Below are 24,206 nucleotides of genomic sequence, written 5' to 3'. Positions count from 1 at the left end.
GCTTAGGTCATGAGCTCAGCGTTCTGAAATCAAGCCCCACGTCAAGCTCCACACTGGGCATGGAGCCTGCTTAAGATTCTCTCTCTCCCTCTGCCCCTCCCCCCTTCTCCAAAAAGGAAAAAAAAAAAAAGAATCAAATAGAACTTTTAAAATCACTGAGTCTTCTGCTTCTGGTATTATGTCAAATCAGATATTCTGCAGGGCCCTCCCACTACAAAACAATTAGATCTAGTGCAATGGTACAGTAATTCTGTGGACATAGCAGCTCATCCTCTACATAAAAGAGTACCACGAGCTGCAGAACATGGTATACTTCAGCAGAAGGATTCTTAAGATCTGTAGCCCATATTCCTTTAAAAAAAAATCGAACGTCAGAAATATCCAAAGCTAATGTTAATCCTAAAAGAGAAACATTTGTGGACCGGTAGAATAGTCAAACAGAGTAAATTTTCATGATACTGGTTCATCTATTATATATGAGATACAAAATCAATCTTCAGAAAGAACTGCCATTCTAGGGGTACCTGTGTGGCTCAGTCAGTCAAGCGTCTGCCTTCGGCTCAGATCATAATCCCAGGGTCCTGCGATCCAGCCCTGGGTCAGGCTCCCTGCTAAGTGGGGATTCTGCTTCTCCCTCTCCCTCTGCCTCTGCCCCTTCCCCCTCCCCCACTGTTGCTCTATTGCTCTCTCACACTCTCACTCTCAAATAAAATCTTTAAAAAAAAGAAAGAACTGCCATCTAGTCACTTGCATATTTTAAGTCACCTATGTTATGACAGCTATGATATCTATATCTAAATTAAACCATCATAATGATCTTTTAGATGAGTGGTCCTCTAACAAGATCAGCTCTGGCAAAAGCTACATGAAATGCAGCTGTCTAAAACATGCCTTTCAAAGATCCCATTTCTGAGCAGTCTGTCCACTCCAAGCTACAGAAACTAACTTATTCTGGAGACATTTAACTTCTCTTCTAGAAACAGTAAGGTTCAGGAAATACATAAAAGTTGTCTATATTTACATGCACTGATGCTGCAAAATCCTATAAAATGAAACCTTTGGTGACTGGAAAATTTCTAGAGTTTTTAAAAGGTGGCACATTTGCTGTATTTTATAAAGCAACTTATGTTTGGATAGACTAAAAAACATTTTAATATTTTGCTAATTTTCACCTTCAATGTAAGATTATTTCAAATAGTAAGCTGGTGTAGTAGTCACTTAAACAAAGGGGTTTTGTTTTTTCTTTTATAATTTCACACCTCCTCTTTCCTAGGTGTCGGTTACCCTGCTACCTCAACTAGTTTAATATTACTCAGAATATAAAATGTTATCCCTCAAAAGATTTCATGAAGACATTGTTCTACTGTATAAACATTACCTAACAGTATCAATCATACTATACCATTAAACAAAATTTAATTTTCTTTGCAACAGTTCTGATGAGGGATTGAAGAATACTGTTGCCTAGCATCATGACTATAGAAATACCATTTTTTTTAATTAAAAAGACAGCAGGATTTTGAAGCTAGCCAAGTCCCCCAAAACACTATAGCACAAACTCTCAAATTATGATGCATATTCCATTCACACCTGTGGAAAACAACAGAAGAATGAACAAAGCTGACTAACGGAAGTCCACTGTTGACACAACACAGACAAGTCAAAAGATGAAGGATGTATCAATAAACAAAGAGAGCTGTTTTTCCATATTCTATATTAGTCTTAGATTCACTAAATCACTAAGTGATTCATGTTATACTTCCTACTTGGTCATATTTAAGGACCCATTTGACTCTTACTTGCACGAGATGGCAAATCATTTGCATGAAAGTTCCAGAGTCACTTGCTACCATCGGTTATTATTCCATATAGCACCATCTATATACCAATTTCTTCACAACTGATGATCACATGGTGATCTTTAATCATCAGTAAAAGCTTAAATCATATTTATCATATAATCCTGAAGCACAACAGTAAAAATATCATAAAAAAGATTTCATTAAAATATGGTTAAAATGGAAGTATAGAGTAGCAGCCTGGTATAATGAATTTAATAGACTATGAAACCGATCTGACTTTAAAATTTGGGGTCCTCCATTATTCGGCACAGCGCCTTAATAAATTCTCTGGGATTAGTTTGTTTACCTGTAAACTAGGGGAAGTAGCATCTACATTTCAAAGATACTATGAGGATAAAACAGCACAACATATGCTGTAAATACTCAAAAAAATGGGAGCTTTTAGAATTCATACAGTTAAAACACAGTCTACTTTCTGGAGAAGTCTACTTTGCAATTACTCACATCCTTGTATTTCCATATCATGAGGTTTTTTTGGTTTTTTTTTTTTTTTTTGCTTGGTAACTTAGGATCTTGTGATAACGAACAGAGCTGTGAGATCATTAGAAATCTGACTACTCTTCTCAATTACTCTATCTGATTAGATAATTCCATTTAAAGGAATAATATTAAAGAGCCCAACCAAAACTTTATACCTAGTGTTAAAAACAAAAACTTCATCATGAGCGCTATGTTTTCCTAAAATTTGGACTTTCAACTTCATAACAGTACTCACATTTAATTGTACACACCAATATCACAATATTGCATAATAAAAATGTCAAAGAAATCAATGTATAAAATTTATACAAAAGCCCAAGTCAAATTCATTTCTGTCAACTTTTTATGCAGACAAAAGAAAGACTTCTAAAATTACATGACTTAACAATAGTTCCACGTAGATTTACACACTAACCTGGTAGAAATCCGACTAAACACTGCATTGAAGTTGTTGCAGCTGAGAGAAAATAAAACACCAGAGGCAGAATTCCGAAGTTCAGCAGCATGCTGGTTTCCTTCCCGACAGGTATGAAGAAAATGGCAGATTTCTGGGAGCAACTGTTTGACCAGCATTGTTTCATCTAATCTCATTGTGTCCTTTGGTTGCTACAATAGAAATAATCACATAATTCTAAAACTTTGTTAAATTTACACGTAAAGATTTTCTGTATGAAAATTTTCAAACAGACATAGAGTTGAACACCCATACATTCATCACCTATACTCAACAACTGTTAATATGTCACCGTGTTCGCTGTATCTATCTATAGTCAGTCTAATACACAGGTGGCTCCATCTTCCACCTCTTCTTTTTTTCCATCTTTCACCTCTTTTCACAATTAAAGTCCAGGCCCCCATCCATCCTCCCTAGCATCCCCCCTCCCCACCACCACTCCTGTTTTCTCCCCTGTTCATCAAATCCCTATAGAAGCCTTTCCACTCTTAGGAATCCCAAGTTTGTTGTGAGTTCCAAATAAACGTTACTCATATTTATTCGTGAGTGTATTGTGTCATCTGTCTCAAATCCAAATAAATTCCTGGGTGTACAATCACATCTGCCTTTGGGCGGACTGACCAGAACAGATATTTACTTATTACAAATAATTTTGTTTCGGTTGAGTTATTTCAAAGTGAGTTACAAACATCATAGGTACTTTAGCATCTCTTAAAAATAAGAACATTCCCAAAAAATAAAATAAATAAGAACATTCTTGGGGCACCTGGGTGGCTGGCCACAGACTCTTGATTTCGGCTGTCATGATCTCAGGGTCATGAGATGGAGCCCGAAGGCTCTGCGCTCAGTGCATAGTCTGCTTGTCCCTCTTCCCCCCCATCCCCCCACCCTTTCCCTCCCCTCTCCTGTACACACTCTCTCTCTCTTTAAAATAAATAAAATCTTTGGAAAATAAAAATAAGGGCATTCTCCAATATAGCTTCCATACAATCACCACATCAAAGAACAACAACAAAAAAACCAATTCCCCTTACATCAGCTAATACCCAATCTGTATTCAAATTTCCCCAACTGCCCCCAAAATGTCTTTCATAACTTTTTTTTAAAGATTTTATTTATTTATTTGAGAGAGAGAGACAGAGCTAGCGACAGAGAGTGCCAGCAGGGAGGAGAGGGAGAAGCAGGCTCCTTGCTGAACAGGGAGCCCCCCAACACGGGGCTCAATCCCAGGACTCTGGGATCATGACCTGAGACCAAGGCAGACGCTTAACCGACTGAGCCACCCAGGCACCCTCATAACTTCTTTTTAATTCAATCAGGATTCAAAAAAGGTTCAGATGACTGCAGCATGATTCCTTTAGTCTCTTTATTCTAAAACGACCACTCCCCCAACACTCCATATACATCATTTTTATTTTCTGTAACACTGACTTTAAGAAAATGGGCCTTACAAAATGTTCCATATTGTTGATTCTATTATTTCTTAGTAGTATGATTTGTTCTTGTAGTTACTGTATTTTCTGTAGCTGGAACCTCAATCTAATAGTCTGATTAAATTCAGGTTAAACACTTCAGGTAACTCAGTAAAATTCATATTGTATCATAACAGGAGTACATAATGCCAAGCGGTCCCAATGTTAATAACACACCAAGCTTGATAATCTTGCTGTAAACATTAAGATCTCTACTTTATAAAGTAAATCTTTTCCCTACAATTAACAAAGTAACCAATGGATAAGCTATCCTGCAGATGCACTGTTCCACATCAATATGTCACCTAACAGCTGATAATATTCATGTATGAATGACGATTCTGGTAATAAATAAAATTTTGTATAATTATGTGCTATGCTTGATTCTGTAATTGCAATCCAAGTGCTTTTAGATGTATATACACTGAAAAATACGGACAGCAAATAAACACCACAAAAACCAAAATTCAAGTGGCGATGCCTATATCAAACAACAGAAATACTGAAACTCCAATTAATAAACAAGTAAAAATTGCATAAATATTCAATCTTTTGAATAATGGCCATATATGCAGGGACAAAGATCGCTTAAATTCTACAAAATTTTACTCATAATATGATATCGGTAAATATTTGATGATTTTCATTTAGCTATTTCAACTACTTATATGACAAACATGTACTTGTAGGCTCACTTCTTTTGAAATACCTCACATACTTCAATCTAAAAATGAAAATCAACAGACAACCATAATTATCATTGAAGGCGATCCAAGAAAACACAATTATTTGATAATATGAATAGAATTATTTTTAATTGTAAATTCAATGAAAGAAATTCATACATTTTCAAAAGAACAGAGCAAGATAACATATTTTATGCATTATATAAGTTATACTATACCCACTTATTAGAGTTTTAATTAGGTTATCTCCAAAGAGTATCAATTAAACAGGGGCCAATAATATCAGTAATCATTCTCCAAAATACATTTACCATTACCTCTCAATTACAAATGTTACTAGAGAAAAGCTATAAGACAGAGGCAATAAACTACCCTACCCCCGTTCAAACATGGATATGGCTGATATACTGATATTTACAAACAAAGCAACAAGACCACTACAGAGAACTGATTCAGGATGTTTAAAAACTGTTCACCTTCACAATTACATCATCTTATTTAACAGCACTTTTGCTCTTTCACTCCATTTTACAAATGAACATATCACAAATTAATAGAAAGCACCAAGCTAAAAACAGAACTAGCTCACCCTCAATTTAAATAGAAAACTTATAAACACTGTCTAACAATTTTGGAATATGGTCAAGGGTCAATAAAAGAGTTTAAAACATTATGCTTAGGTTTTGTTGCCTATAGTCTTAAATACGCCTCTTCCCCCAGGATACATAATTGAATGAATGTAATTATTTTTGCCCTTCCTGAAACACTACTGCCCATTCCCTCTCTTCTCAACCACACAATCAGTCCTTGTATCCAAGTCCTGCCCATATAGGTTATTATAGGAAACAACTGTAACATGTTGAAGACAGAAGCAATTCTGAGTAAAAGCAAAAGATGTGCTAAAGGAAGAGGGAATATAATAACTCTAATATATAATGAATAGATAGATCTTTAAAATGAAGGTATAAAATTTATGTATTTACATAAACAACTACCACGTTCCAGTAAGAGTTAAGGCTATTGAAGTACAGAAACACCTTGCTTTATACAACAAAATATTCTTGAAATAATTCTCATTAAGTCATGGTTGAAACATACTGAGATAATTATTTAGAGCAACCCTAAGAAAAAACTGTTTTGTACTCAACTAGTCCTCCTTGTATATTCATAATTTACACATAACAAGTGTTTTTAAGGTAGGATCTCTGGGTAATAATTGTAATTTTTTAAAGTCCCCTTTTATATAGATTTGAAAAGTAAAATATTAAAATCTGGTAAAATATTGAAATGGGGTGGGGGGGAACAAGATTATTCCTGGTCATTTTTTTGCATCACATTTTTTCACAGCTAAGCAATGCCACAGGCCTAACAATATCTAGAGAAATTAATTAAATCAAATAGTGGCTTTTTTCATAAAATCTTCTCTAAACAACCTGAGACAGATATATGGCTCAAGCTTAACACTTTATAAGTAATCTTGGTATTTATTTACAAAAGATGAGAAAATAATTTTCTCTTGAAAACTTGTATACACTGTTAGCTCTGTTAACAAAATTTATATTCGTATGTCTTAAACCAAAAAAATCCATATGACTTTTCTTGTCCACATCTATACTTTGGTACATCAGATCATTCTCAAAACTGAATTCACAAAATCTGCCTATTTTAGATTTACTTACCCCAGCAAGACATTTTTCCAGTGTATCCAATATAATCAACTGAGAGAGATATAAATTTTTTTCAGCAGCTTCTCCAAATATTCTCTAAAAGAAAAGATATTCAGAACACTAAAAGTTGGCTATTACTCTCTACTACAAATCAACACACATCTGAAAAGTGAGGGACTAAGGATTAGGAAAAAAAAAAAAATCAAGTCTTCCATTTTATCTCCCAGATTAGACTATATTTAAATCTATTATTTCTGATTTTATCTTAAGGCTCACATGAAATAAATTCCCAGGCAAACAAAAATGTTGGCATTTATTATAGTCTATCATTAATCTTATAAAGTAAAAGAAAATAACTTTGGTTTATACTTTTAAAATATATAGGATTTAGATATATAGATCTTAACCAGAATCTTGCATTGAACATTTAACCACACTTCAATGCCACAAAATAAAGTCTCAATTCTTACAGCAACAAAATACTATAACACCAATTACAGTGAATTTAAGGCATTCGCAATCCTTAAATTTAATACTATGCTATTTACCAATAAGAAACTATGGTTCCCACAATTAAGTTTACTCAATAAGCACTAAATGAATGCGAGTATCACAATACTGCTTTTGTTTTTGTTTTGAAAAGAAGGTTCCAATACTAAAATATTTTCATCTAACTGGGAACACAGCCACATATTTGTATAAGCAAAATCCTATCACCACGCCCCACACACTGGGCAACAGAAGAGCACCACAAAATCTTAAATGTATTTCTGTAAAGCATTTTACATATTCATAAGAAGTCCTGCTTTCTTCAGAAAAAATCTTAATTTTTTTCTGAAAAGAAAAAATTTCTTTGTATGGCAAATGATTGCCCACACCTCCAGTTTACCAATTTTCTAAGTTTGGGGCATTGTCTAACCAAATTTTTAAAAAGAAAATACACCAAAGATGTGACTGTAAAAATGGGACTGATTTTCACAACCTAAAATCAGAAGTCAGCTCAAAGCTCAATACAAACAATATAAATTGTGGTTAGAAGTGCTAAAGACAGAAAAACAGTTCGGAATAAATAAAGAAATATCCAGATAGTTGTTTTGAACTGAGTACGAAGGAGATGTTGGATAGGAACTGACAGAGGAAGGAATCACCCGGGAGAGTCGGGAAAAATGATACGTTCAAAGGTACAAAGACAGAACAGTTGGAGTAACTTGAAGTCTAGGGAATGTAAACAGGTTTTATGAAACAGGAAAAAAAGGCAACTGCGAGCTTTTGACAATGAAATTACTTGTTGAAATTGCTATCTATTTGAGGAAAATCATTTCAACAATGGGATCTCTAACTACTATAGAATCTGTCACAGGTTACAAGGAGGAAGGAAATAAAACAAAACAGTATCTTCGTAAAAGCAATCTCACATTTTAACACTACAAGGTCCTATTTTATTTTCTTCTGTCTACTTAGGACTAGGACAATCTAGTAAGTAAATACTCAAAGCAGCAGCTAAGGAAAAGGTTTTAATGGATTACTATGTAATCAATTTATATATAACCTAAAGTCTGTATGAAATCCTAATTCCAAAAAAATAAAAAGATAGGGTCACAAATAAGAGAAATATTTAAGAGAAAAAAATCAAAAACAAAAATGAAAGTTAAGGGTTACCTGTGCTCATTCACAAAATACGATGAGTGTTTATATTCAGAGTCAAGAGAGAAGGACTTTCCATACTTCAAAATATGCTGCTGTAAGTCTTTAAATCAAAAACAAACCAAAGCAAATTCCCCCACAAAACAATGACCCAAATACTCACCATATTGTTAACATTCTTTAAGATAGTGGTGAGGCCGCTGATAACCAAAGAAAACTTGTATTTGGAAATATTAATAAGACATTCCTTGTTGTGTTCGGTACTGACTTTGGTATGTGTGTTCTGCTGTCCTGTTTTTATTGGAAGCTAAGGGAAAAAGAAAATGTTAGCTTACACATGAAAACGACTAAAAAGAACTATTTCTCATTGAAACTCGTGAGATTTTAGGAAAATTTTTATCAGCCACAGTGACCTGTTTGTATCTCAAGCTCCAATTTTCAATACAGATTAGCATTTATAGCAAATCTAAAACTCTTGAAATTTCAATTTTTGCAGCTTTCTTTCTGGAAGTCATAAACCTCTACCTACAAAATTAAAACTTTACCCAGTATTACATAAAAGAGATGATGACTCACAGAAATAGAGCTATTTCCTTGTAGCTAAAAATTATTTCAGAGAATGCCTGCAATAAAATGCATACAATTCTTTCCCGTATACACTGAACTCCAGCATTAAAAGAACAACAGATCAAGAACACCTATGCCCCAGACCTCTAATCAATATGGCAAATAACTGTAGATTTTTCAGAAATGAGAATAAGCTGTATAATCTGGAATAAACACAGTAAGAATAATTCAGGTAAGATGACCACCCTCAGGTACATAGTTGAGAGTGTAACAGAACGACAGACAGGTAAGTTTCATAGAAAAAAATATATAACTTTTAAGGGGACCACATTTACACTTATCTGAAAATGAGTTAAGTCACACTGCCAGGAAGTTCATCTCTACACTATTCAAAAGTAGCATTTTGTATTGAAAGCATCATTAGTATATCTACTGTTTAAATATTAGATCCTGCTAATGCTGAGAGAAGACTTGTGAGGTTCCTCTGTGAAAAAAACAAACGTAAGTCCAGTGTTTTCATTTTTTTTTTAATATCGTATTTATTTACTCAGAGAAAGCAAGTGAGAGAGAGAGAAAGATCATGACCTGGGGGGGTAGAGGGAGAGGAAGAAGCAGACTCCCCGCTGAGCAGGGAGCCCAATACAGGGCTCCATCCCAGGACCCTGAGACCATAACCCAAGCAGAAGGCAGACGCTCAACTGACTGAACCTCCCAGGTGCCCCCAGCGTTTTCATTTTTAAAATGGTGCAACTTAAAGTGGAAAGAGACTAAGTGGCATGCCCAAGTTTGTCTAGTCAGTAAATAATAGATGACTGATTTGATAATAAATACTAAGTAAAAGAGCGGAAGCATTTTTAGGGTTTAACAGGAGCTACAGAATTACATAATGTTAATTTTAAAGGTTATAGAAGGAAAAAAATCTGAAAGACCTGAGAGAGGAGAATTTTCGAAGAAGGCTGCAGTGTAGCTTGTAAATCTCCCCAACTTGCTCTGTAATGGTTAATTTTATGTGTTAACTTGACTGGATCATAGGATGTACAGATATTTGGCTAAACATTATTTCTGGGTGTGTTTCTGAGGGTGCTTCCAGATGCAATTAGCATATGAATAGGTGAATTCTGTAAAACAGGGGACAAGGCACCCCACAAAGCCCAAAATACAAGCAAATAGGAACAAACCACTTCCAGCTACAAAACTGGTGTGGTATAAGCATCTCTGCAAAAGAAAGCAGAGGGAAGCAGAATGTCTGATGGGTCTGACAAGAGGAAAATCCCAAAATTCTATGCCATTCTCAATGAAAAGTACAACAGGCCATCTTAAGAACATTAGCTGACCAAAAAAAAATAAAGAACATTAGCTGAAACACAGGGTTTTTTTTTTTTTTTGTATACTGCAATTTGCACATGAGTACAAAAGGTCTATAATAATGCCTGAAGAGAAGAGAGCACACTTTAAATCATCACTACCTAACAGAACGTTCCGCAGTGATATACTATATCAACAATGCTCAATATAGTAGCCATAGCCACAGGTGACTATTAAGCACTTGTTACATGGCTAATGTAGATGAGGAACCGAAGGTTAACTTCTATTTAATTTACTTGAATTTAAGTAGCTATTGGACACCACTGGGCAGCACAATTCTAAACTAACCAGCTGACGAAGCACACCATTTTAGGATGAAGCCCACACTGAGAAGAAATTGATGAGATTCACTCCAAATTGACAACAGGGACAACAGGGGCAAAGGAAAAAGGTCTAGATAAAGGTGGTAAAGAGGAAGAAAGCTAAAGGAGCTCAGAAAGGATGAGATGATGTATTTGTTTAATTTCACGAAATAGAAGAGCTCTACAGCCATGAAGATAAAGAGCTATCCTGGCTCACATTTCCCTCCCACCGATTCAGGAAAACTAATTTCACATAGAAATGAGCAACAGTAGGGGCGTTTGGGTGCCTCAGGCAGTTGAGCATCTGCCTTCGGCTCAGGTCATGATCCCATGGTCCTGGGATGGAGCCCCGCATGAGGCTCCCTGCTTGGTGGAGAGCCTGATTCTCCCTCTCCCTCTACTGTTTCCCCTATTTGTGCTCTCTCACTCTGTCAAATAAAATCTTCAAAAGGAAGGAAGGAAGGAAGGACGGACAAACGAACGAAAAAGAGAAAAAGAAAAGAGCAACAGCATGGGGCACCTGGGTGGCTCAGTCAATTAAGTGTCTGACTCTTGATTTCAGCTCAGGTCATGATTTCAGGGTGGTGGGATTGAGCCCCACATGTCTAGCTCCACACTGGGCTTGGAGCCTGCTTAAGATTCTCTCTCTCTCCCTCTCCCTCTGCCCCTCCCCCCACCAAAAAAATGAGCAACAGCAAAGAATGTGGTCAAATCATATGTGAAGGTACTATGAGAAAAAAAAAAGAGAGAGACAGAATAACATTGCAACAGAAAATGAAAGTTTGCCCAAAATTCATGTTTCAAGCAAGGTACTTCTGTGGAGGGAAAGAGAAACCATCAGAAATATGGGTTGACACTGAGGGCTTAAGTGACAAAACTGAAGACATGAGGCGGCCTCAAATGCATAACTGGTGGAAAAGGTTTAAAAGCTAAGCCAAAAACTTCTGAGAAACAAAGCAGAATTTCAAAGTCTCACAGCCTCAGGAAGACAAAAGATTAGAGTTCAGAACCTGCTAGTGGAGGAAACCTAGTAAATAAACCCATTTTCAACTATAAGTTCCAGAGGGCTACATCCTACATAAATAGGGGCGAGCTGCAGCAACTGGAACTTTTTTTTTTAAGTTTATTTATTTATTTAAGTAGTAACTACACCCAATGTACAGCTCAAACACACAACTCTGAGATCAAGAGTTGCAACCTTTTCTGACTGAGCCAGCCAGGCTCCCCCAGAAACTAGAACTCTTATACATTACTAGTAGGAGTGTAAATCAGTAATTTTTTTGAAAAATGTCTGACAATACCTACTAAAAAGAAATATATACATTCTTAGCAATTTCACTAGGTATATACTCAACAGAAATATGTCCATATGTCCACTGAAAGATATGTGCAAAAATGTTTATAACAGCACATTAATAAACTGAAAACACTCCAGGTGTCTACCAATAGCAGAAATGGTTTTTTAAAAAGCAGTATATTCAAAGAAAAACTATATAGCAATAAAAATAAATGGCTTACAACTATAAACTTAATCTCACAAATATGAGTGAAAAGTCAGAACAAAACATCACTTATTGTCCGATTATGTTACATAAATTTCAAAGACATGATAAATTCAAGTCAGGATAGTAGAGACCCTTGGAAAGAACAGGTAATGACTAGAAGGAAATGTAGGAGGAAGGACTGCTAGCACTGTGTGCTTACATTGGTGTGTCTACACTGTCAACATTTATTAAGCTGTATATTTGTATATATTTGTGCATCCTTCCATATGTTTAAGTCAACAGAAAGTTTGTTAAATATATGTATTTAAATCCATGAGTTCATAATGATACTAAAAAACTAAAACAAATTTTGGAACAAATGAAACCCAAATCTAGGAGAAGCAAGGTAGTAATAAAGATAATCACTCTTAGTGGATACAGAGGAATTGTAGTACACACTATGGCACTCCCCAGCTCCCCTTCTTGTTGCCTTAACTGCTACAAGTGCTCAGTCAGTCCTTCAGGGATTGCCTCACCTGAAGAGAATGACCCTACCCAAGGTCAAACTCTTCCTGGGCAGCCCACCACCCAATGACCAACTGATACAGCAATATAAAGGCCTAAGCACCTAAGCCCAATTCTGGGTAACTCAGAAGGGCCAATTCTAGCACCAGAGCTCCCAAAAGGAGTTGGCTAAAGCTAACACTGGACCTGCATTGCACCATGAATTCTGCATAGGCCCAATCCCCCCTCCTCCCAGGTGTTGATCCCAAAGGAACACCTTAATGAACATCCTGCACTAGGCTTCCAGGGCAGCTGGCTGCAGATGCTAAGAAGGGATTTTAAAGCTGGCAATGGAGGAAAAATAGTAACTACAAAAGCAATGAAATTGAAAGAGTATTACTAAAATCTTTGCTCTCTGGAAAAAAAGATAACATTGCCAATCAGAAGCTAAGTATGAAAGCCAAAAGGTCTCTCTGGAAGCATATAAAGACAGTCTCCTCTCTTGTAAAAGGAGGACAGAGAAACCTAAGGACCAGAACCAACACTTAATTATCAGAGTTGCTGGGCTTCAAAGGTTAAATTCCCTAGAAGGCAAGTCTGCTATGCCAAGACCAGAGCCCTGAGGAGAAAGAATAAGACTCTGACAGATGTAATAGAAACAAGTGGGCCATGGGCCCCAAAATCTCCTATTTCCAGGTTCCCCTGAATCCTCTCAGTCTACAGTAGTGGCCCATTATTGCTTACTAAGAGGAGGCACTCCGCAAACTTGTTCGAAGACAATTCAAAGGCTTCTGCCCTGAAAGACAATAGACGTTCCCCTCAGGATTTGCCACCACCTCCTCTGCTGGCCAAAGGGGTATGAGAGAATTCTGAGTGTTGAAACTTCTTATATCTTGACCATGTTGATAGTTACATGAATATATGCCACTTAAATGTCAAAACTCAGAATTAAGCTGGTATAAATGCAAATGAGAGTGTTGTAACATTAGGATGTTAAATGTAATCCCCATGGTAACCACAAACAAAATATCTGTAGAATACACAAAAAGGACATGAGAAAGGATTTAAACATTTCACTGCAAAAAATAAACACAAATGAAGACAGGAATGCAGAAAATGAGAGAGAAAAAAAGCTATAGGGCATAGGGGAACCAATAGCACAATGATAACAGTAAATCCCTTCTTATCAGTAATTACTTTAAATGTAAATGGATTAAATCTCCAATCAGAAGACAGAGATTGGCAGAATAAATAAAAATACATGACCCAACTACACGCTGCCTATAGGAGACTCACTTGAGATCTAAAGACACAAACAGGTTGAAAGTGAAATGGTGGAAAAAGATATTTCATGCAAAAAGAGTAGGGGTAGCTATAAAAATTATCAGACAAAACAGATTTTAAGTCAAAACAAGTTATGAGGACCTTCCCCTCTTTTCCTCTGCACTGCCTACAGAGGTGGCAGCCACCTCCTTCTAGGCATCATGGCCACCCTCAGACCCTGGTGAAGCCCAAGATCATTAAAAAGAGGACCAAGAAGTTCATCCAGCAGCAGTCACCCATATGTTAAAATTAAGCACATGTGGTGGAAACCAGGCATTGACAATAGGGTGCACAGAAGATTCAAGGGCCAGATCTTGATGCCCAACATTGGTTATGGGAGCAATAAGAAAACAAAGCATGTGCTGCCCAATGGCTTCGGAATTTCCTAGTTCACAATGTCAAAGAGCCTGAAGTGCTGCTGATATGCAACAATCTTACTATGCAGAGATTGCTCACAATGTATCCTCCAAGAACTACAGAGCCATTGTGGAAAAGGCAGCCAAGCTGGCCATCAGAGTCACCAATCCCAATGCCAGGCTGCACAGCCAAGAAATGAATAGACAATATATGTGTATGCAGTATTTGTTAATAAAACCATAAAGCTACCCAGAAAAAGTTATGAGACAAAGAAGGATATTATTTATTAATAAAAGGTTCAGCACAGCAAGGAGATAGAATATTTATAAACATTTACACACCTAATGACAGACCATCAAAATATAAGCAAAAACTGACAATTAAAGAGTAAATCACTTCCACAATGATAGTTGGGAGACTTCAATACCCCACTCAAAATAATGGAGAAAACAGACCGTAGATAAGAAAATAGACGACTTAGGGGCATCTGGGTGGCTTAGTCAGTTAGGTGTCTGCCTTTGGCTCAGATCATGGTCCCAGTGTCCTGGGATCGAGCCCCACGTCAGGCTCCCTGCTCATCAGGGAATCTACTTCTCCCTCTCCCTCTGGGCCTCCCCACTTCTCGTGCTCTCTCTCTCTCTCTCAAATAAAATCTTAAAAAAAAAAAAGAAAAAAATAGACAACTTAAACAATATAATAAGCCAACTAGACCCAACATACATCACAGAACATTCTACCAAACAACAGAATACACATTCTTCTCAAGTACACGTGGGTCATTTTCCAGGATGACCACAAGTAGATCAAAAAATTACATATCAATAGATTTTAAAAGACAGATATCATACAACATATCCTCTCTGACCACAATGGAATGAAGTTGGAAATTAATAATAAAACTAAAACTAGAAAATTCACAAAATTGTGGAAATTAAACAATATACTTTTAAGTCCAGTATAATTAACATAATGTTATATTAGTTTCAGGTGTACCACATAGTGATTCCACAGTTCTATACATTATTCAGTGCTCATCATGATAAGTGTACTCTTAATCTTCACCTATTTCATCCATCCCCCCACCCACTTACCTCCCCTCTGGTAACCATCAGTTTGTTCTCTGTATTTAAAAGTCTGGTTTTGGTTTGACTTTTTTTTCTTTGCTCACTTGTTTTGTTTCTTAAATTCCACACATGAATGAAATCATATGGTATTTGTCATTCTCCAACCAACTTATTTCACTCAACATTATACCCTCCAGTTTTATCCCATGTTGTTGCAAATGGCAAGATTTCATTCTTTTTTATGGCTGAGTATATTCCAGTGGGGTGTGTGTGTGTGTGTGTGTGTGTGTGTGTGTGTACACAGCACTTCTTTACCCATTCATCTAATAATGGACACTTGGGTTGCTTCCATATCTTGACTATTCTAAATAATGTTGCAATAAACATAGGGTGCATTTAACTTTCTGAATTAGTGTTTTTGTTTTCTTTGGGTAAATACCCAGGAGTGGAATTGGATCACATGGTAATTTTATTTTTAACTTTTTGAGAAACCTCCATACTGTTTTCCACAGTGGCTGCACCAGTTTGCATTCAGTGCACCAAGGTTCCTTTCTCTCCACACCCTCACCAACACTTATTGTTTCTTGTGCTGTTGATTTTAGCCATTTTGACAGGCGTGAGGTGATATCTCATTGTGGCTTTAATTTGCATTTCCCTAATGGTGAGTAACATTGAGCATCTTCTCATGCGTCTGTAGGCCATCTATGTCTTCAGAGAAATGTCTGTTCGTGATTTCTGCCCATTTTTAATTAGATTTTTTAAACAATATACTTTTAAACAACCAATGTTTTAAGAAGAAATTACAAGAGAAATCAGAATACCAACAAATGAAAGTAAACACAACATGCCAAAACTTGTAGGATGCAGTGAAAGCAGTGCTAAGGGGGAAATTTATAGCTATAAATACTTACATTAAAAAACAAGGAAGATTCCAGATCAACAACCTAACTTAACAACATAAGGAACTAGAAAAAGAAGAACAAGTGAAATCCAACTCTGGAAGAAAAGTAATAATAAATATGAGAGCAGAGATAAACAAAATAAGAACAGAAAAATAGGGAAAAATCAATGAAACCAAAAGTTGGTCTTTCAAAAATATCAACAAAATCGACAAACTTTTGGCTAAATGGACTAAGAAAAAAAAGTAAGAAGACTCAAGTTAGGGATACCTGGGTGGCTCAGTTAGTTGAGCATCCAACTCCTGATTTCAGCTCAGGTCATGCTCTCAGGGTTGTGAGATTGAGCCCTATGTTGGGCTGGGCACCCAGTGGGGAGTCTGCTTCTCTCCCTCTCCCTCTGTCCCTCCCCCTGCTTGTGCTCTCCCTCTCTAAAAATGAATAAATTTTTAAAAAACTCAAATTACTAAAATCAGAAAGAAAAGTGGGCACATTATTATTAGTTCTATAGAACTAAAAACAGATTTTAAGGAATGCTATGAACAACTGTATGCCAAAAAAAAAAAACCCAAAAAAACAAAAAACCTGAATAAACCTAAATGAAATGGGTAAATTCCTAGAAACACAAAACCTACCAAGGCTAAATCACAAAGAAATAGAAAATCTGAATAGACTTGAGGAAAACTGAATCAGTAATCAAAAATTTCTCAACAAAGCCCTGAACCTAATCATTTCACTAGTGAATTCTACCAACATTTAATGAAGAACTGATACTAATCCTTCTTAAACTTTTCTAAAACACTGAAGAGAAGAAAATACTTCCTAACTTATGAGGCCAGCATAACCCTGACACCAAAGCCAAAGACACAAGAATATTACAGACTTATAACCCTTATAAATATTGATCAAAAATCCTCAACAAAATGTAACAAAATTCTGCAGCATATTAAAAGAATCATACACCAAGACTAAACAGTATTTATTCTTAAAATGCAAGAATGGTTCAACATATGAAAATCAATGTAATATGCTACATCAACAAAACGAAGGAAAAAGACCACTGGTTCATCTCAACTGATCAGAAAAAGCACGTGACAAAATTCAAACATTGTCTCGTGATAAAAACACTCAACAAAGGAAAGGAATAGAAGGAAACTACCTCAGCACAGTAAAATCCATATATGAAAAACCCACAGCAAACATCATACTCAATGGGGAAAGACCGAAAGCTTTTTTCCCTAGAAACAGGAACAAGGCCGGATGCCCATTTTCACCACTTGTATTCAACTTAGTACTGGCAATTCTGGCCAGAGCAACAGGCAAGAAAAAGAAATAAAAGGCATCCAAATTGTAAAGTAAAATTATCTGTTCTCAGATGACATGATCTTATATGTAGAAAACTTTAAAGATTCCACCAGAAAAAAGCCATGAGAACTGATAAAGGAAATCATCATAGTAGCAGGATAAAAAAAGTCAACACAGAAAAATCAGTTGCATTTTAGACACTAGCAATGAACAATCTAAACAGGAAAGTAGGAAAACAATTCCACTTATGATAGCATCAGAAAGAATAAAGCACTTAGAAATTAATTTAGCCAAGGACATGAAACCTGTATACTGAAAACTACAAAACACTGCTCAAAGAAACAAAAGACAATATAAATAAATGGAAATATATCCAATGTTCATGGACTAGAAGACTTAATATTCTTAAAACGTCAATACTACCCCAAAGTGATCTACGGATGCAATGCAGTCCCTATCAAAATCCCAATGACATATTTGGAGAAATAAAAGAGTCCATCCTAAAATTCATATGGAATCTCAAAGTATGTGACTAGCCAAAAGAATCCTCAAAAAGATGAACAAAGTTGGAAGACTCACACTTCCTGATTTGAAAACTTTACTACAAAGTTACAGTAATCAAAACATCGTGGTATTGGCATTAAGACAGACATATAGACCGGGGCGCCTGGGTGGCTCAGTCGTTAAGCATCTGCCTTCGGCTCAGGTCATGATTCCAGAGTCCTGGGATCGAGTCCCACATCGGGTTCCCTGCTCGGCGGGAAGCCTGCTTCTCCCTCTCCCACTCGCCCTGCTTGTGCTCCTGCTCTCGCTATCTCTCTCTCTCGGTCAAATAAATAAATAAAATCTTAAAAAAAAAAAAAAAAGACAGACATATAGACCAATGGAATTGGTCTACTCTATTCCATGTGTCTGTATGTCTGTCTTAATGCCCTCACATACATGGTCAAATAATTTTTGACAAGGGTGCCAAGACCATTCAATGTGGAAAGGACAGTCTTTTCAACAAATGGCACTGAGAAAACTGGGTATCCACATGCAAAGGAATGAAGTTGGACCCTTACCTAACACCATATACAAAAACTAACTCAAACTGGATCAAGGACTAGATGTAAGACCTAAAACAATAAAACCCTTCAAAGTGGAGCACCTGGGTAGCTCATTCGATTGAGCATCTGACTCTTGATCTCAGCTCAGGTCTTGATCCCAGGGTCGTGAGTTCAGGCCCTGCACTGGGCTCCACACTAGGTGTACAGCCTACTTAAAAAAAAAAAAATCCTTCAAAGAGAACACAGGGCAAAAGCTTCATCACACTGCATTTGCTAATGATCTGTTGGATATGACACCAAAGGTATAGGTAACATAAGAAAAAATAAACAAACTGGAATATAAGAAAATTTTAAAATTTTGTGCATCAAAAGACACTATCCACAGAGTAAAAAGGCAACCCACAGAATGAGAAAAAAATATTTGCCAATCATATATCTGGTAAGAGATTAATATCTAGAATATATAGAGAACTCCTAAAACTAAACAACAACAACAACAATGGGCATAGAGGGGCACCTGGGTGGCTCAGTCATTAAGCGTCTGCCTTCGGCTCAGGTCATGATCCCAGGGTTCTAGGATCGAGCCCCGCCTTGGGCTCCCTGCTCGGCAAGAGGCTGGCTTCTCCCTCTCCCACTCCCCCTGCTTGTGTTCCCTCTCTTGCTGTGTCTCTCTGTCAAATAAATAAATAAAATCTTAAAAAAAAGAATGGGCATAGAACTTGAATAGACATGTCTCCAAAGAAGATGTATTAATGGCTAATAAGTACATGAAAAGATGTTCAACATCACCAAACATTAGGGAAATGCAAATCAAAACTACAATGAGATACACCAACTCACACCCATTTGGATGGCTATTATCAAAAAAACAGAAAACCAAGAAGTGTTGGTGAGGATGTAGAGAAACGGAACTCTTGTGCATTGTTGGTAAGAATGTAAAAATGGGGGATGCCTGGGTGGCTCAGTCGGTTAAGTGGCTGCCTTCAGCTCAGGTCATGATCTCAGGGTCCTGGGATCGAGCCCTGCATCAGGCTCCCTGCTCATCAGGGAGTCTGCTTCTCCCTCTCCCTCTGCCCCTCTTCCTGCTCGTGCACGGGAGTGCTCTTTCTCTGTCTCACAAATTAATTAATTAATTTTCTAAAGACTGTAAAAATGGGACAGCAAACACTATGGAAGTACCTCTAAAACATTTAAAATAGGGACGCCTGAGCAGCTCAGTCAGTTGAGCATCTACGCCTTCAGCTCAGGTCATGATCCCAGAGTCCTGGGATCAAGTCCCGCATCAGGCTCCTTGCTCAGCATGAGCCTGTTTCTCCCTCTGCCTGCCACTCCCCCTGCTTGTGCTTGCTCTCTGTCTCTCTCTCTCTGAGAAATAAATAAATAATATCTTTTAAAAATAAATAAATGAATAAATAAATAAATAAAACATTTAAAATAGAATCACCACATGATCCAGCAATCCCACTTCTGGATATATCCAAAAAAACTGAAAGCAGGGTTCAAAGGGATATCTGTACAATCACATTCACAGCAGCATTATTCATAATAACTAAAACATGGAAACAACTTAGTGTCCACTGACAGATAAATGGATAAGCAAATTGTGGTATACACCTACAATGGAATATTATTCAGCCTTAAAAGGGAGGTGTGGGGGGATTATTCTACAATATTCCACAACATGGATATTCCTCGAGGACATTATGCTGAGTTAAATAAGCCAGTCACAAAAAGCCAAATACTGTATGATGCCACTTATATGAATTAGAGTACTCAAAATCAAACGAAAGTATAATGGTGGTTGCCAGAGCTAGAGAAGGGGGAGAGTGGGGAATTATTTTTTAGTAAGTATGGAGTTTCAGTTTTACAAGAGGAAGAGTTATGGGGATGGATAGAGTAACGGTTGCACAGCAATGTTAATGTATTTAATGCCACTGAACTGTATGCTTGAAAATGGTTAAGACAATAGGGGCGCCTGGGTGGCTCAGTCGGTTAAGTGTCTGCCTTCGGCTCAGGTCATGATCCCAGGGTCCTGAGATCGAGCCCCACATCAGGCACCCTGCTCAGCAGGAAACCTGCTTCTCCCTCTCCCGCCTGCTCATGTGCTCTCTTGCTATCTCTCTCAGACAAATAAAAATCTTAAAAAATATAAAATTTTTTAAAAATGGTTAAGTTGATGAATTTTATGTTATGTATATTTTACCACAATTAAAAAAAACTGAGTGCGTTCTTAAAAGGGTGAATGTTACTGTATACATTATACATTAATTTCTTAAAATCTGAGATCAAAGGATTCTAACAAAACTTATTGAATATTTACCATGTGCCAGATAGCAATATAGGTGCTGTGAACATAAAGATGAATAAATGTACCCTCCAGGTACCTCTAACTCTGAAAATCTCCTCTAGTCTCTCTTCTCTTCTCCCTGAATACAGTTAGCTCCTCTTGGGCAATCTTATGCATTCACTGACTATCCTGCTGATGACTACTATGATAAGTGCTGATGGCTAAAATAGCCCCAGACTATAAGAACCCCATAGAAGCTTCTCCTTTGACAGAGGACTTTCAAATATAATGCAACGTCCCTTTCATGACTGTTACATTTTATGGCAAAAGGGACCTTGCAGATGCAATTAGGATACCTAATCAGTTGACTCTGAGGTAATCAAAAGGCAGATTATCTTGGATGAGCATGTCCTAACCGGGTAAGCATAAAAGAGATCTGAAGCAGCAAAAATGCTTTCTGTTGTCTCTGAAGAAGCAAACTACCATGCTGTGGGGGAATGGCCACATGGCAAGGAACAGCAAGCAGCCTTTAGGAGCTGAGGGCCTCAATCCCCCAACTATAAGCACCTAAATTCTACCAACAACCAGTGAGCTTGGAAGAGGACCCCAAGCCTCAGATGAGACTGCAGCCCTGACCAACATCTTCATTTCAGCTTGGTGAGAACTGAGCAGAGAACTCAGCTAACCCATGCCCAGATTCCTGACTGTGAAATAATAATTTTGTGTTGTTTTAAGCCACTATGCTTGCGGTAGTCTGTTACAGAAAATAGAAAACTAATACAATTACCAAATCTGTATCTTCAAATGTGTTATCCAAAAGCCTATTTGGTATCTCCACACAGGTATCTTATAGGCACTTTAAACTCAGTGTTTTTTAAATTTAATTTATAATCTTCCTATCATGTTTCCTATCTTAAGAATAGCACTACAGGGGCGCCTGAGTGGCTCAGATGGTTAAGCGTCTGCCTTCAGCTCAGGTCATGATCCCAGGGTCCTGGGATCGGAGCCCCACATCGGGCTCCCTACTCCGTGGGGAGTCTGCTTCTCCCTCTGCCTCTGCTTCCCCCCCTGCTCATGCTCTCTCTCTCTGCGTCTTGAATGAATAAAAAATAAATAAATAAAAAGAATAGCACAATACACCCAGTTTCTCATACCTGAGATCTGACAGTCATCTTTGACACTTCCTTTATTCTCTTCCTTTCCTCCCCCTTTAGTCAGACTGATAAAAATGAAAATAACTGGGCATGCATAACTCAGCTCTACCCTTCTTTACATGGGAATAGGCACGCCACAGACTACAAGAATTTTCTTCTGCGTCAGTCACCATGCCAAGAGGTGATCAGGAACCTAGCCCTGCAGAAGGGAGTGACCAACACTGCCTTGGACTGGGTGGGTAGGTCTACCCAATTTTGAGATTCAGATTTAGTTACTAGGCCCATTTGGGTCTCCAACTTCACAATGATCAGGAAAACATATTTTTTAATAAATATAAAATAAATTAATAAAATATTGTATAATTATACAAATATATACACATATACATAGATATGTATTTTATGTTTGTGTTCATTCTATCAAAATAAATATTTACATACTTCTATATTATGAATTTATTTATGAATATTACTATATATTTTAATATTTATATATTTCATATATATTTTGGCCTCCATCTTTACACTTTTATTTCTCAACTTGTTCAGAAGCAAGGCAGGCAGCCAGAAGTATATTCAGGCCCCCAAGTTCCCAAAAACAGCACTAAAATCTATGTAGAAGAAAAAGCAAGACTAGGGGGAAGTAAAGGACCAAGATTTTAGCAGATAAAGTGGTCAGGGAAAACTCTCTGGAGATGTGACAATCCGAGCAGAGACCTAAAGAAAGGAAGAACAGGAAGACCCATGCAAAGATCTGAAGAGCATTCAAAGCAGTAGTGGCAGGTAAAATGGATCTGATATTGGAATAAACATGACAAGTTCAAAGCCTAGCAAAGAGTCCATTATGGCTAAACCAAAGAAAATAAAAGATGAAAATGTAGGGGATGAAATAGACATTGGGGAGGGTATGTGCTATGGTGAGCGCTGTGAATTGTGTAAGACTGTTGAATCACAGACCTGTACCTCTGAAACAAATAATACATTATGTTAAAAAAAAAAAAAAAGAAGAGAGCAGGAAGAGTAAAATGAAGGGGGAGAAATCGGAGGGGGAGACGAACCATGAGACACTATGGACTCTGAGAAACAAACTGAGGGTTCTAGAGGGGAGGGGGGGGGGATGGGTTAGCCTGGTGATGGGTATTAAAGAGGGCACGTACTGAATGGAGAATTGGGTGTTATACGCAAACAATGAATCATGGAACACTACATCAAAAACTAATGTAATGTATGGTGATTAACATAATAAAATTTTTTTAAAAAGAAAGAAAATGTAGGGGATGAGGTCAGAGAGAGAAGCAGGAGTGGTTAAGATTTTAAGAGCTTTGAATTTGAGTTTGATAATGTGGCTTATTATATTTTCCAAATATTGTCACAGTATCTCTCATCCCAAATGCAATAAGACTTTGCCACTCCCACATCAAGAAGTGGAGTCTATTTTTCCATTTCCTTGCATCTAAGCAGGTCTCATAACTGTTCTGACCAATAAAATATGGCAGAAAGGACACTGTGCCAGTTCCAGGCACAGCCCTTAATTGGTCTGACAATTTTTTTTCCCCTCCTCCTGGAAGCCAGCTGCTGTGTAAAAAGTAATTACTCTGAGACCACCATGCTGTGAGAAGCACAGGCCACATGGAGAGATTCTGAAGAATGAGATGCCATGTGGAGAGAGAAGCCAAGAAGCACTGGGGTGCCAGCCATGTGACTGAAGAGGTCATATTGCAAGGGATGCTCCAGCTCCAGCACCCCAGCCAACACCATGTGGAACAGAGCTGAACCTGTCATGAATTCCTGACTAGCAAAATTGTGAGCAAAATAAACAGACTGTTTTAAGCTACAAAGCTTTGGAGTAGCTTGTTATGCAGCAGTAGATACCAAAAAGAGAGAAGAAGAAGATACTAAAGGGATGTAAACAAGGGAGTAACATGATCTGATTTATGTTTTTTTAAAAAGAGCCTTCTTGTGCTGTATGTTAGAAGACAGTCTAGGCAAGAGAGGATGGCAGTTTAAATTAGGCTGGTGAGGTAGAGGACAAATAGTGAAATGATGTCATAATAGATTCGGAAGATGGGGTGCTTATTTAAAATGGCCAGCTTAGGGGCGCCTGGGTGGCTCAGTTGGTTAAGTGTCAGCCTTCGGCTCAGCTCATGTTCCCGGAGTCCTGGGATGGAGCCCCACATCACGCTCCCTGCTCAACAGGGAGCCTGCTTATCCCTCTTTCTCTCTCTCTCCCTCTGCCTCCCCCCTGCTCATGCTCTCTCTCCAATAAATAAAGCCTTTAAAAACA

At 37.4% G+C, this 24,206-nt stretch overlaps 1 protein-coding gene across 8 annotated transcripts in view; it reads right to left on the bottom strand.

Annotated features, from left to right (window-relative positions):
• Positions 1-24,206, bottom strand: part of NF1 (neurofibromin 1) — a 276,874-nt gene that overhangs the window by 201,248 nt on the left and 51,420 nt on the right. For all 8 annotated transcript variants that reach the window (XR_012374424.1, XM_073879379.1, XM_073879374.1 and 5 more), the window contains exons 2-4: positions 8,429-8,572; positions 6,634-6,717; positions 2,758-2,948 (exon numbers count right to left, since the gene is read on the bottom strand). Coding sequence is in view for 7 of the 8 variants with exons in the window: in XM_073879379.1 (XP_073735480.1) it covers positions 2,758-2,948; positions 6,634-6,717; positions 8,429-8,572 (419 nt within the window). In the remaining variant the exon portion in view is untranslated. The remainder of the gene's footprint in view (positions 1-2,757; positions 2,949-6,633; positions 6,718-8,428; positions 8,573-24,206) is intronic.

Source organism: Callorhinus ursinus, unplaced genomic scaffold (assembly GCF_003265705.2).
Source record: "Callorhinus ursinus isolate GAN/ISIS: 27379988/994484 unplaced genomic scaffold, GSC_fseal_2.0 scaffold34, whole genome shotgun sequence".
Taxonomy (NCBI): Eukaryota; Metazoa; Chordata; class Mammalia; order Carnivora; family Otariidae; genus Callorhinus; species Callorhinus ursinus.
Note: the sequence above shows the minus strand (reverse complement) of the source record. Positions and strands in the feature narration are given on the sequence as shown.